At 40.8% G+C, this 12,710-nt stretch overlaps 2 protein-coding genes across 2 annotated transcripts in view; both read right to left on the bottom strand.

The window, feature by feature from the left end:
• Positions 1 to 877: 877 nt before the first annotated feature.
• LOC149052016 (adhesion G protein-coupled receptor L4-like) overlaps positions 878 to 12,710 on the bottom strand; it is a 168,593-nt gene continuing 156,760 nt past the window's right edge. The window contains exons 17-19 of the mRNA XM_089209993.1: positions 2,549 to 2,669; positions 2,240 to 2,281; positions 878 to 2,124 (exon numbers count right to left, since the gene is read on the bottom strand). Of these exons, the coding sequence (XP_089066119.1) occupies positions 1,960 to 2,124; positions 2,240 to 2,281; positions 2,549 to 2,669 (328 nt within the window). The 3' untranslated portion in view covers positions 878 to 1,959. The remainder of the gene's footprint in view (positions 2,125 to 2,239; positions 2,282 to 2,548; positions 2,670 to 12,710) is intronic.
• Positions 2,863 to 4,960, bottom strand: LOC149052029 (putative adhesion G protein-coupled receptor E4P). The gene is made up of 6 exons (XM_089210602.1): positions 4,847 to 4,960; positions 4,652 to 4,755; positions 4,299 to 4,401; positions 4,041 to 4,191; positions 3,623 to 3,925; positions 2,863 to 2,930 (listed from the first exon to the last, which is right to left on the bottom strand). The coding sequence occupies exons 1-5, from the start codon at positions 4,868 to 4,870 to the stop codon at positions 3,840 to 3,842; spliced, it is 468 nt and encodes a 155-aa protein (XP_089066728.1). The 5' UTR covers positions 4,871 to 4,960; the 3' UTR covers positions 2,863 to 2,930; positions 3,623 to 3,839.

Raw genomic sequence — 12,710 nt, 5'->3', positions numbered from 1 at the left:
ACTAACTCGCTCGTGTGTTAATTAAGGTGTATTATTATTTCCATACCACGGCAAACTCCGATTCAAAGGATTTCTTCTCGGTTATCTCAGATCATAAGTTCGATGTGAGTTTACATAAAGTTAATCGTTACTTGATCAGAAAACTAACAGAGGCTAACGGCCATAGTTTAATGTTCAGCCTCCAAAACAACTCTCCCCTGCAAAAGCGTCATGCAGACTATCACTTTTGTGTTCCAATGTTTGAATTCCAACATTTTGGAAAGAGCGGTGAGGTCAAATGCTCTTTGTGCGAAACGTTCCTGGGTCAGAGTGATGTGCTCTGTAGGCGAGACATTATACTCTACTACTAATCTCTATGCGCTCAAGGAATAATTGATTATTTATTCTGGAATATTCCCAAGTCCTAATTGCGATGTATTTAGTCAATGGAAGCTTGAAGCGCTTTGACCTATTGCATTTGAGCGGTGTAGGTAGAAATATACTTGCATATTCTAGGATGATTATTTTTTTTTAACTTCTTCTGCCTAAATCGTACACTTCGTCATCCATGTATATTTATAAGTGGGTATGACAAAACCTAGACTGTTGTAAATAATCGACTCCTTCTCTGGCTTGTTAAAATTCCTATTCAATGCTTCGTCTCCGCCTCTCACTTTAAATTGTATACTCTGTGTAAAAGTTCTTTAATCGCTGTTAAATGATGTGTACCGAATAGTTTATAATCTCTTGGTTTACGCCATTTCCGGGTAACATTGACCCAGTTGAATTCCCTATTAATCGATGTATTTTCGATTCAAACCGATACTCCTTATCTTAGGAATAGCGAATAACAAATGGGTAAATGTAACTGATCCACAAAATATCCAGTCATAGGGGGTTTTTCTGTTCTTTCTAAATTAGTTGTTTATTTACTCAAACATTTACGTATTCATCTACTTATTCATTAAGCAACAACTTTGAATGTCAGCGTCATGTGCTGAGACTATTATTATTATTTAACCGACAGAAAGAACATCATTTATCAACAAACCCAACTAATTTATTAGACAACTTGTAATATTCGCACCAAGGAGCGACTCTTAAAGGAAGTAGAATAATTATCCTTAAATAAACTGATAGAAGCCCACCAAAAACTATTTCTTAGCTCAACACTGACACAATCTCACAGTTGTCTCTAAAGTGCCTCCAAATTAACAATCTTCCACAGTAAGTCTCTCTCGGTATAGCTTTCTAAAAAGTCAGTCACTCCCGACAACAACAAGCACTACTGCTACACGACTGTCAGGCCTTATGTACAAAGCACTCTCAAAAATTCCGGAAGCTTACAACACAACTATATTGGTAGTGCATTTACATCATAACTACATTACCTAATAAAATGCTCCGGAAAGTTCCTTGGTTTTTCATTCCTGCATGACTAGGCTTCAGTTATCATTATCAATAGCTTATTGTTAAAAGTAATGACACCGTTGGGTGAGAAGTTTGTAAACTTAATAAGTGAAAGGTCGAATATCAAATAATCATGCAGTAAGCGCAGAAAGTTAGCGCGCAAGAATCAAAAGATAAATACATTTAATTAAAGCTGCGTGCGAGATTGGTTTTTAAAGAAAGAAGAGTCGTGATTTCCGAGTAAAAATCCCCGCCTCGTCTTTAGTAGACTGTGGTCTTAGTCGAAGGACAGTCATCAAGGTACTGAGCCATAAGAAATTTAAATTTATAGATTGGTTTATTTCGATGAATCTCGCCTGCAAATATACCATCGCCTAGAAAATGAACTTATAATCCTAAAGAAGATAGGTTGCAATTACAGCTAGTTGAGTGCTTAAACAATAATGAAAAGAAAGACCTTTTTTCAGCTGCAGATCGCAGGTCAGATCAATCATAACCGACTTATTGCTGTTAAATAAGTGATTTTACTAAGTAATCGACTGTCATTTCCGGTTGGCTGGATCCAGTTATTTAAGTTAAGTGCGATCTCGATTCAAATTCAGTGTAAGACTGCAATTCAACTGCCCATACATCGTTGACCCCACTTGGATTGACCTGTGAGCTCTTCCTTGTGGAGTTGTTTTTTATAGAAGATGGAAAAACAACATTCATCTTTCTTTTGAATCGCTCTCTGATCTGCAGATAGACGAGCAACATGAAATATGGCTCTTAGCACTAGTACTCGGATATTTATCGAAACACTAAAGATTGATGATATGGAGTTAATAATCGGTTTGATGTTTTTTCTTACCTGAGTGTTTCGCATGCAGTGCAGAGCAAAAATCAGGAAACCCTGCAACAGAAACATGATTTTCGGATCATTACTTTTTACAATATGCAAACAAACTAGTCAAATATCTGTTAAGATTTCCAAGAAAGAAGGAAAATTGCATATCTCATAATCCCAAAGAGGTCTGTCTTCTCTTGCCTAGTTAATACTTTTTTGTTTCCAAAATTCCAAAAAAATATCATGTGACAATTCTAACGATGTCTTACTTGGTTAGAAAACAAAATAATGATAGAGATTGAATGATTTTGAATGTTACCATCTAACACTGACCTGAGCAGAGTTAAGTATGGTGAAGATGTAAACGAAAGCTTTATGTACAGGCGAGAGGAGACCGAATAGCCACGTGACACCCAGCAGGGGAATCATCACCACGCATGCTTTGATGCCAGTTCTAGGAGTTAAAGAGAGAAATTCCTTTATTTTCCTTTGACAACGAATTTTCAGTTTTAGATATCGTGAGGCCTTACTGATGAAGGAATGAGGAAGTTGGGTGAGCAGAGCCTCACAGGAGGACATGGCAACCTCTTCCACTATTTTTTTACAGTTTTATGATGTGAACCTTACCATATTTGCTGAGAATGGTCTCTTCCCCTGTTGGCTGCAACAGATTGGTCATCTCCTTTATGACTCGCACTAGTATCAAGATATTGAGCTGAAGAATATAATTGAAATAAATTGATTATTTAGATATGGTTATCGAATAGCCAAAGCAGAAGCGGATCCTTGCCAGATACATTACTAGTTTGGTAACATGCGTGGGATAAAGAGTCATTTACAGGGAGTAGAACTCCCAACCGTGGGAACTAGATTATGAGCTTCGATTGTCTGACAATGAGCTAAAGAAATCGCGAACCAAAGTGTCTGAACTGAATGAACTAAGCAAAGTGAATTCTCATGTTAAATTACATAGATTTAGTATCTCCTATTCCTCCTGCTCCTTTCATCTTGTTCAGTGTTTTTTAAAAGTTTTTTTGCGCGAAAAACATATCTTGGCACATCAATGTGAAACAGCAAGAAAACATCAACAAGGAAGGGGAAGAATATTTTTTCTCATGCTATGTAGTTAAAGTTGGAGAATTTATGAAGCTATCTCTTGCCTGTGTAGACACAACAGGTTTTACTCGTTATTGAAGACCATCATAGGTTAAAATTGACCAGCATCCTATCAAACAGCAGTAACGTCCAAAGTTTGTTGTGAGCAAATAGGAAAAGAAAAGTGGTAAATATCGTGTGGGGTCATATCATAAATACCTAATTCCTTTTTCAAAGAGCAGAGAAAAAAAACCTTTAGCCGTAAGTAGTCCAATCACCAATCACAATCATCAGCACTAATCATAAACTCACAACTTCAGTGAAAGCCTCAAAGGCGACAAATATCCAGATCAGCTTGTTAGTCGAGGAAAGCCAGCAGCTAAAATCGAAGAAATGAAACACAAGAACGACACACAAATCCTCAGCAAATGAAATGATACCGATTTCAAACTATATGCAAAAACAAAACAAAGAATTAATTGCAACGAATTAAAAGGAGAAGAGCAACAACAAACCGTTGATTTTTTTCTTACTGTTTATCACTCGTATAGCTTTGTAACCCTTCTTTTCCAGCAGCGATGCCAAGTGAAATTGCCACCATAATCACTGGAAGACCTAACCACAAGGAAAAGAAGGAAGTCGAACACTTTACTGCATGACAACACCAGATTTGACGATCCCAAAGCATGGTTACAGTTACCAGTGCATGTTTTAAAATAAAAAAACTCACCCCATGAGATGACACGATACATGTACATCTTGGTGTTTATGTTGTAAACTTTCACAACGAAGAAGTAGAGATAAATTCCCTCGATCAGCATCCAACAGAAAGCGGCCGTCAAGAAATACTGCATTAGAGCTGCTATTGTAACACAGGCAGCCTGTGAAAAGAAAGAGTTTTCGAATACTTCTTAAGTGCTCCTTTCGACAAGATATTTACGGTGCAAAGAGTAAGCCCATTCTATAGACAGAAGGAGAGGCCGCTGACTTTGTTTTCTGTGGCGTTGGTTCCGGCGAGGAAGATGATCTGTTCAGCTCCAAGTGACACAGAAACGCTCAGTCGAATTTGAGAGAGAGGTTGACAAACATCTCTGATGAAATAATAATGAAAAAAGAAAATAATGGATTAGACAAAAGCAGCAACGACAATAACAGCAACACACTGAAGACATGAGTTGTTCAAAAGTTCGTGATAGGGCATGAAATGTAGCTTAAATTTGTGAATCATTCGACATGCATGTTCTTGTTTGCATTGAGATTTGCACTGAGATCTCTTTTCTTACCAGCTTTGTTGAGAGGAGTTAAGAATCTACCGCATTATTATTCACGTACATTACTTACGTTAGGCAAGAATAAAGTATTAATGTTAAAAGTATTCCGAAGATGGAAAGGCTCAGTCCCGCGTAGGTGATAATTTTCAGAATTGTTTCGTCCTCCTCGGCGAGCTGTGTCAAAAAAAGAGAAATTTAATGACAATATTGCGTCAGTTAACCGAGCCCATAAAATGATTGAGTAAGGCAAAATAAATTTTATTACCTTTGTGCTACCGTCAAAGTCCATTAAGACGGCAACATGCGTCAAATGATTGCAGCTGCAAACTGTTTCTTCTGAATTGCTTTTTGAAGTAACTACATGGCAGCCTTCCTCTGAAAAGCTGCCAGACATGAAAAAAAAGTAAAGGTAAAAAATTAGTCATCATTTGGGTAAGAGGTGATGCTTGACAATTTTGCGCTAAGATTTTCTTCCATTGTAGTCATAGTTGCGAGAACATTTCAATCAGACTTCCCCTCTCTAAAAACGACAACTTATTGGCTTCCAGGAAAGTGTTAATCTGCGCAAAAACGTCTGAGAAAGTTTATTCATTCTCCTCCATATTTAATTTAATTTAAGAAGGAATAAATACTATGCAATAATATATTGTTGTTTTTTTACCTTTTGTTGAGGCCACTCCAAAACATACAGCGCTTCTCTGCTGTCAAGACCTGAAAATGGATTTTATCTTGTCAGAATAAATCAAAACAACGGATTGCAACTAATTTTCATGTTACCTTTAGGTTTTTGAACCGAGTTAGGATGACGTTTTCTGGCAATTTCCTCGCCTTGGGGTCCATAGTTACGGCCATTATCCTGGAGTTAATATACCTATGAAGAAATTGTATTTGAAAATGGCTCAGAAGCAAGGAAGCAACATTACATACTTTTGATAGATTCAAGCGAATTTTAATAAAGGTGGAACGATCAGAGAGTCTTCCAACCTTAGTTAGGGTTTTTGAAAAGTCTCTTAGTTCAGGTTAGTTGAACTTAGATCTTATGTGTTTCCGAGTTATGTGTTTTTGGGGGTAAACGACATGGAATAATATGAAAATAACGTCACCTTTGGTTGTCTGTTTCATTCCAGACGGTTTGATCTGTCAGAAGTAGATCATGGAGATCCTTGTACATAGTCGCAACTACCAGTGATCCTTAAAACCCCCCAAGAATCAACAAATATATGTTATTTGCCAGCTGGGAGGTCCGTATGGTGAAAAACTGTGACCGAGGTCTTAAAAATGCTGCCCTCGGCCTACGGCCTCGGGCAGTATTTTCAAGACCGAGGTCACAGTTTTTCACAATATGGACCAGCCCTTAGCCCGTAAATAACATATTTATTGCTTTTAAACTTGACGAAATTCTTTCCGAAAGAACCCGAATGATTTAGGGCTGTAAATACGGCAAGATCTTCCATAAACTGAACAATTTTTGAGTGAGGAAATGGTATTTAAAATAGAGGTGATGCAAATTAAAGAGAGATGCCTCAGCGAAACATTTTCATTTCCGTAACGATGAAGGTGATTTAAAAGGCTTCGAAACAAACTTTGAAACATTATTTTTACAAGTAACTGTCACAATCTGACACCTGTCAATTAGAGAGCGCGCAAGAGAAAAAAAGCGTAGGAACATTTGAAAAACATCAGAACTAGTTTGGCAAGGGCTGTCACGACAATGTTTTCTTCAATGATGTCAATGATCTAACGGAAAGTATTATTCACTCTCATTGACCATTCACTCATGTACGAAGATTTACCTCTGTTCATTAAGTAAACGGCGAGGAAAGTAATTGTGAGTCAATTCAATTTTTTTACTTTGAAGTTGTGAGAGTTTGCTGGTTTGTTTGCTGTAATGGCGTGTGTGACTCTGGTCTTTCCTTCACAAAAACTAAATTCGAACGGCACACTCCAACGAGACACAAGTGAATTTAATGCGGCCTTTTCTCAAAAAATTCCTTCAATTTCTGTTGTGCAATTTACGGTACAAATGTCTAAATTGAAGGGAATTGGAAAGACTTACCGGGAGCGTACATTTGTTGTAGAACTTAAATTAAAACTTCGCTCGCTCGAGAAAATTCAGATATTAAATGAATGAAAGTTCCATCGTTCAGTTTAACTGTAACCAAATACTTCACGTGTCAACTTTCTGGGTACTTTTATGAACGATTAAAATTAATTATGGTTGCAGACGGTTTTTAGGCCGCTTGTCAACTTCGTAATGACACTATTGTTTATCCAAATTCATTCTGAAACCAATATTTTTCTGTCAACCAAAGTGATTTGATAGAGAGAAAAGAGAGGATTCATAAGTTATTTATCGGCTTGAGGTAGTGACCGACGTGTTTGCTTAAAAACAGTGCCCAGCCGGAAAACGAGGTACATTTATGAAAAAAATGACAACGAAAGTTGGGATGCACTCGGCGACTCAAGAAAGCGTTACCGTGGCCCGTGGGCAGAGATAGGAAAATACTGACCGGGTAAAGAACCAATCAGATTGCAGGATTCGTTACCGTGCCCTCTAAAAAAACAATAAAAAATGTTATTAAATAACATTATAAGGAGGGCGAATGATTAAAGAAGATAGACTATGTAAACTAAGGAGGCGCATTTATATGAGACTTTATTTCAATACAGAAATTTCGATTGGAGAAACCAAGGTAATTACTAAAAGTTGCAAAGTAACCACAATAGTTAATACGAACCATTTTCCTCAAAATTTGAAGAAGCGATATTGATCCTCGCTTGCCATTGTTGTTCCTCAAAGTGGAAGCCTCTTGCGTTCTGGCGATAGGCTTTTTGAATGGCCAAAACTGTCGGGAAAAAAAAGAAGAAATGAAAGAAGTTACGGTGAAATTTACAATAGCACATCTAAACAAACATGCGTTTGCGGTATACACAAATGTTTAGTAATCTTATTGGATGGACGTGTATTTTTTGTATCTCATTTGCCCTTCGAGGACTATTCGACGATTTCAACCATTTATAAAACGTTTTTAAATGTAAAACTGATGAAAAAGTGAGAAGTACTGTACGGACTAAAATTGTCAAAACTCAATTCGTTCCTCGAAACGTCTCTTTGGAGAACTATAGAGTTCACTGGGGAGCTTTTACAAGTCCGGTTAAAAATCTTGCATTTATATGCATTGCAGACGATAGGCCAATTTTGAGCCCAGTGTATGGTACGAAGTAAGCGGAAAGTATTTGTTAGATTTGTCAATTTCAGTTAGTAAAGTGTTACTCACCAATCTATTATTTAAGAAAAGTTTCCAATAACATAGCGAGAGAAAGGTTTCACAATTTGAAGGATTGCGATTGTCACTTGTTGATTGTTTAAGAATACCTTGAATTTTTCTTCTCCACCGCGAGAAATCAGTGTCGAACAAATTAAAAAACAGATAAATAGATGACATCCAACAACAACGTTTCTATAAATTGGGTTTATAACTGATTTCTTACATCGTCTAGCTATAGGGAATAAGACAGCTCATTTGGTCACTCAGCAAATCAGTAAGTAACAAAGGAATAGACTTTGAAACTAAACAGAATTGAGTGCCACAGCCTCACCCATTTTTGGGGAATCGATCCTTTCTGAAGGCTTAATTCCACTCTGGTGTCGCTTGCTGTAATTAAGAGCAAATTTCTCGACGGCCTCTGCCACCTCAAAGATGGATTTTCTCAGTGTTTTAACCTCTTCCCTGCCTGCCTTGTCTTTTGTGATGTTTTTGATTTTTAAGGCGAAATCTTCAAACACAGCAACCGCCTCCTACAATTACATAAAATATTTCCATGTCATTGACTAACCAGTCTCACATTTACAATTCATATTAAAGATGAGGAAAAAGTCCAGCAGGAGGCCCCAAATGGTGTTCAGGGCATTCATTGGCCAAAGAACTCCTTTAGGAGCCTGAATTATTTTTTAAGCCTCACCATTCTCACCTCATATGGCTTGATTGGTGGTTTATCCTTAAAGGTTACATATTTAAAGGTTATTTCACGGTTGGTGAGCGCGTACAATGTTCACACAAAGAGTAAATAAAAATCGTACAAGCGAAATAACCGTGAAATAACTTATTTATTATATACATACCGAAATTCATGGGCGAACAGAACTCAAAGATAAACTTATCTTTATTTTCTTTCTAAGGAAAACAACACGCGTCAAGCCGCCTCGCAGTTCGAGAGTTGCATTGAAATGGCTTCCTTGTAAAATATTTTACATTTAAACCATCAAGCAAAAATGCCGTTAAAAGGCAGAACTAGTTAGAATTAAACAAGACATTCTGGAGGTATGTCTAAATAGTTTTATGGGAGTTTAAAATTTGAAATACAGAAGCGAAAACTCGAGACTCGTTCCACCTTTCAAAACAAGAAATTCGTGGAACAGAGCAACATCGTGTTCTGTCTTTTTCTTGGTGTTTTCATTTTCCTGTCCTTCTGTGAACTCTTCTACTAATGAATTTAGGCTCTAAAAACGGTTTGTCTGATTTGAAGCCATCTTTCTAAAGAAAAATACGCCTGAGCTCTTAGAATGTGTTATTTGTCAGTCAAGAGGAACAGCGAGCGATCAACACAGATATCTTCACTGGTGAAAGTCGATACGTCGTTTTTCACTGGTAAAAAAAATCGTAGGACCAATGAGCTGGCTTCTCTGGCGTGAAGAGACTATTTTTATCGCGATGCTTTTTGGCGCTTAAATCTCGGTATGCATGTGATAATTACTTTTTATCGTTTATCTATCAAAGTTAAAAAGCCTTGAAGTTATGAAAATTGGATACCCGTATGGAACCCTTTCTGGTAATATTTATTCCGCATAATTTTGAAACATACTCCTTCGCCTTGAATTAAAAAAAAACATGTGTGTCACAAAGAAGATCCTGAAAAGTGACATGCATAAAAATGGTAAATGACTATTTAGAAAACATACCAGCTGCGATGGCGACAGCGATGGCGACGGCGATGGAGATGGCGATGGCGAGGTTGAGGCCGATGACGAGAGCGAGGGCGAGGGCGAGGGCGAGGGCGAGGGCGAGGGCGAGGGCGAGGGCGAGGGCGAGGGCGAGGGCGAGGGCGAGGGCGAGGGCGAGGGCGAGGGCGAGGGCGAGGGCGAGGGCGAGGGCGAGGGCGAGGGCGAGGGCGAGGGCGAGGGCGAGGGCGAGGGCGAGGGCGAGGGCGAGGGCGAGGGCGAGGGCGAGGGCGAGGGCGAGGGCGAGGGCGAGGGCGAGGGCGAGGGCGAGGGCGAGGGCGAGGGCGAGGGCGAGGGCGAGGGCGAGGGCGAGGGCGAGGGCGAGGGCGAGGGCGAGGGCGAGGGCGAGGGCGAGGGCGAGGGCGAGGGCGAGGGCGAGGGCGAGGGCGAGGGCGAGGGCGAGGGCGAGGGCGAGGGCGAGGGCGAGGGCGAGGGCGAGGGCGAGGGCGAGGGCGAGGGCGAGGGCGAGGGCGAGGGCGAGGGCGAGGGCGAGGGCGAGGGCGAGGGCGAGGGCGAGGGCGAGGGCGAGGGCGAGGGCGAGGGCGAGGGCGAGGGCGAGGGCGAGGGCGAGGGCGAGGGCGAGGGCGAGGGCGAGGGCGAGGGCGAGGGCGAGGGCGAGGGCGAGGGCGAGGGCGAGGGCGAGGGCGAGGGCGAGGGCGAGGGCGAGGGCGAGGGCGAGGGCGAGGGCGAGGGCGAGGGCGAGGGCGAGGGCGAGGGCGAGGGCGAGGGCGAGGGCGAGGGCGAGGGCGAGGGCGAGGGCGAGGGCGAGGGCGAGGGCGAGGGCGAGGGCGAGGGCGAGGGCGAGGGCGAGGGCGAGGGCGAGGGCGAGGGCGAGGGCGAGGGCGAGGGCGAGGGCGAGGGCGAGGGCGAGGGCGAGGGCGAGGGCGAGAGCGAGAGCGAGGGCCAGGGCGAGGGCCAGGGCCAGGGCCAGGGCGAGGGCCAGGGCGAGGACGAGTAAAAAAAATGGTCGCTCTGAACGATCGGAACTCTTATAGAACACTGTTGTATAGCACAGTCTCATTGTTTCCTTTGCATTATTTTCGTCTTTCGCACACTTCTGGTGTGATGGATGCTCAGATAGGGCTGAAAGATGTTTTTCGAAAATACTAGTAAATGAAATAATAATGCAATAATACAAGACAAGTACTTATTTTGCCCAGTTTTTGTCATTTCAACTCGCCCCTAAGAGGCTCGGAAAATGCCACACAGGTCGCAAAATATCCGCGCGTTTAATTGTTAAACCACTGAATATGACGTATTAATTTGTTATTTTATCTTGAGCTGTCTCCTGTTATCATTTTGTAGTTTTGCTTTTCTGAGAGCGAGAGAACTGGTCATTTGTTGTACTTGAGACATATTTTACACCATTACAGAGACTAGCTCTTCTTACCATATTGTTGCGTGCAAGGTGGTCCAACGTAGTCAGGGTAAGAGTCCTGCAAAAAGTTTTGTCCAGAAGCTGGATTTGATGAAAAAGTAATACAAAAAAAAAAGTAAACAAATTGTTCCGTTGTGAGCAGCACTACCATTCAAGTTCAGCGCTGCTTTGCACCTGCACCGGAAATAATTTTTTTTGTTATTTTTATCATAAAAACTGCGTAGAATGATATGTTGCTCGCACTAATCTGATTGCCACATAAGGGTATTTATTTCGCAGCAATCAGACTGTCTCTTTTTGAGTATGTATCTCACAATAATCAGATTGCCGCATTAGGGTATATATCTCGCACCAATTTGGTCATAGCATTTGGATATCTCACTGCGTTTGAGTATTGTTTTCTCGTAAATGATGTCATGGAATCGGGGGGCCGTGCATAAAGAATTACATAAACCAGAAATTTTGGACTCATTTGATAAGTGAAATGGTTTGTGGCCTTGGTAAGAGCCTCGTCGATTGAGGTCGAGATTTATCGGGTTATGAAAGGTTTGTATTTAACTTGTTGCATCATTTTTAAGTTTAAAGGTGTTTTACCTGCTCCTTTTCTCACAACACTCACGCCAAACAACTTACTTCCGTCGCGTATTACGTAAACAACAGTCAAACATTCCCAATCATTAGACTGCAATTTTACAGGTGCTTGAATTGTTTTCCACCAATCAGATTCCATCACCAACGCGCTCCCTCTCTCTGACGAGGAATAAAGGGCGTTGTATGGCGAGACCAAACAACAGTTGCGAAGGAGACAAAGTTCAGCGGGGCATTGATGCATTTTACTTTTGCTTAGAGGGTTTTTAGACACTACCTGAATGAGTTCAGAGAAACTAGGTGTGGTTTTGCCTTTTGTAGTAAAATTATGTGGAATTACATTTTGCAGGCAACTAACTGGAAATAAGCAATATTAATTTTCTCCCTGTCAAAGATACTGCAGTAAGCGTAGTCTCTTTGGTCTCGTCACGCAACGCGCTCTCTCCCTAACGAGGAATAGAGTGCGATGTGTGACGAGACCAAGCAACAGCTGCGAAGGAGACAACAGTAGGCGTCACACCGATGCCTTTTATTTTTGCTTATGGGTTTTTAAACAATAGAGACAAAAGACCACAAAATACTTCTGTGAGCTCGGATAAATTAGGTTTTTTCACTTTAAAAGTTCTGCTCATTCTCTGTTACAAAACTAATAGCGTTCGGAACGCAGTGTTCCATCTCAACCCTCCCAGCCAAAATAGTAACTCTTGCATGCTACTCATATCTGTGTTTATCTTTTGGTAAACAGAATATCAATTAAATTCCAACTCAGTATTTACTATTTTTCAAACAAGAAAATGTATCTACACCCTCTGGTGACATATGAGAACTGAGGTAACCCTTGCTAACCTTGTTACAGAGTAATAGCTGCCAGGTCAATCGAAATGCTCGCAATATTCGAATTAGAAGCAGTATGGTCAGTATATGTTTACTGCACATTTTGTATTGCATTGAAATTAGCCCCAACAACTTTACAGTTCAAACGGTCGGATATTAAAATATAATACAATTAACATCAAATTGATTGGCCTATGCGAAGAACAAACAAGTCTGCATGTCTTTTGTATTTATTTTATAAGACGATAATTGGCATGTATCTTAACTGACATGAGTCACTAGCTGAAGATAACGCACTTCACAACATCACGCGTTATTATCTAGCAAAAC

Source organism: Pocillopora damicornis, chromosome 1 (genome assembly GCF_964200805.1).
Source record: "Pocillopora damicornis chromosome 1, jaPocDami1.2, whole genome shotgun sequence".
Taxonomy (NCBI): Eukaryota; Metazoa; Cnidaria; class Anthozoa; order Scleractinia; family Pocilloporidae; genus Pocillopora; species Pocillopora damicornis.
The sequence above is the reverse complement of the archived record's forward strand: the minus strand, read 5'-3'. Positions and strand labels throughout refer to the sequence as shown.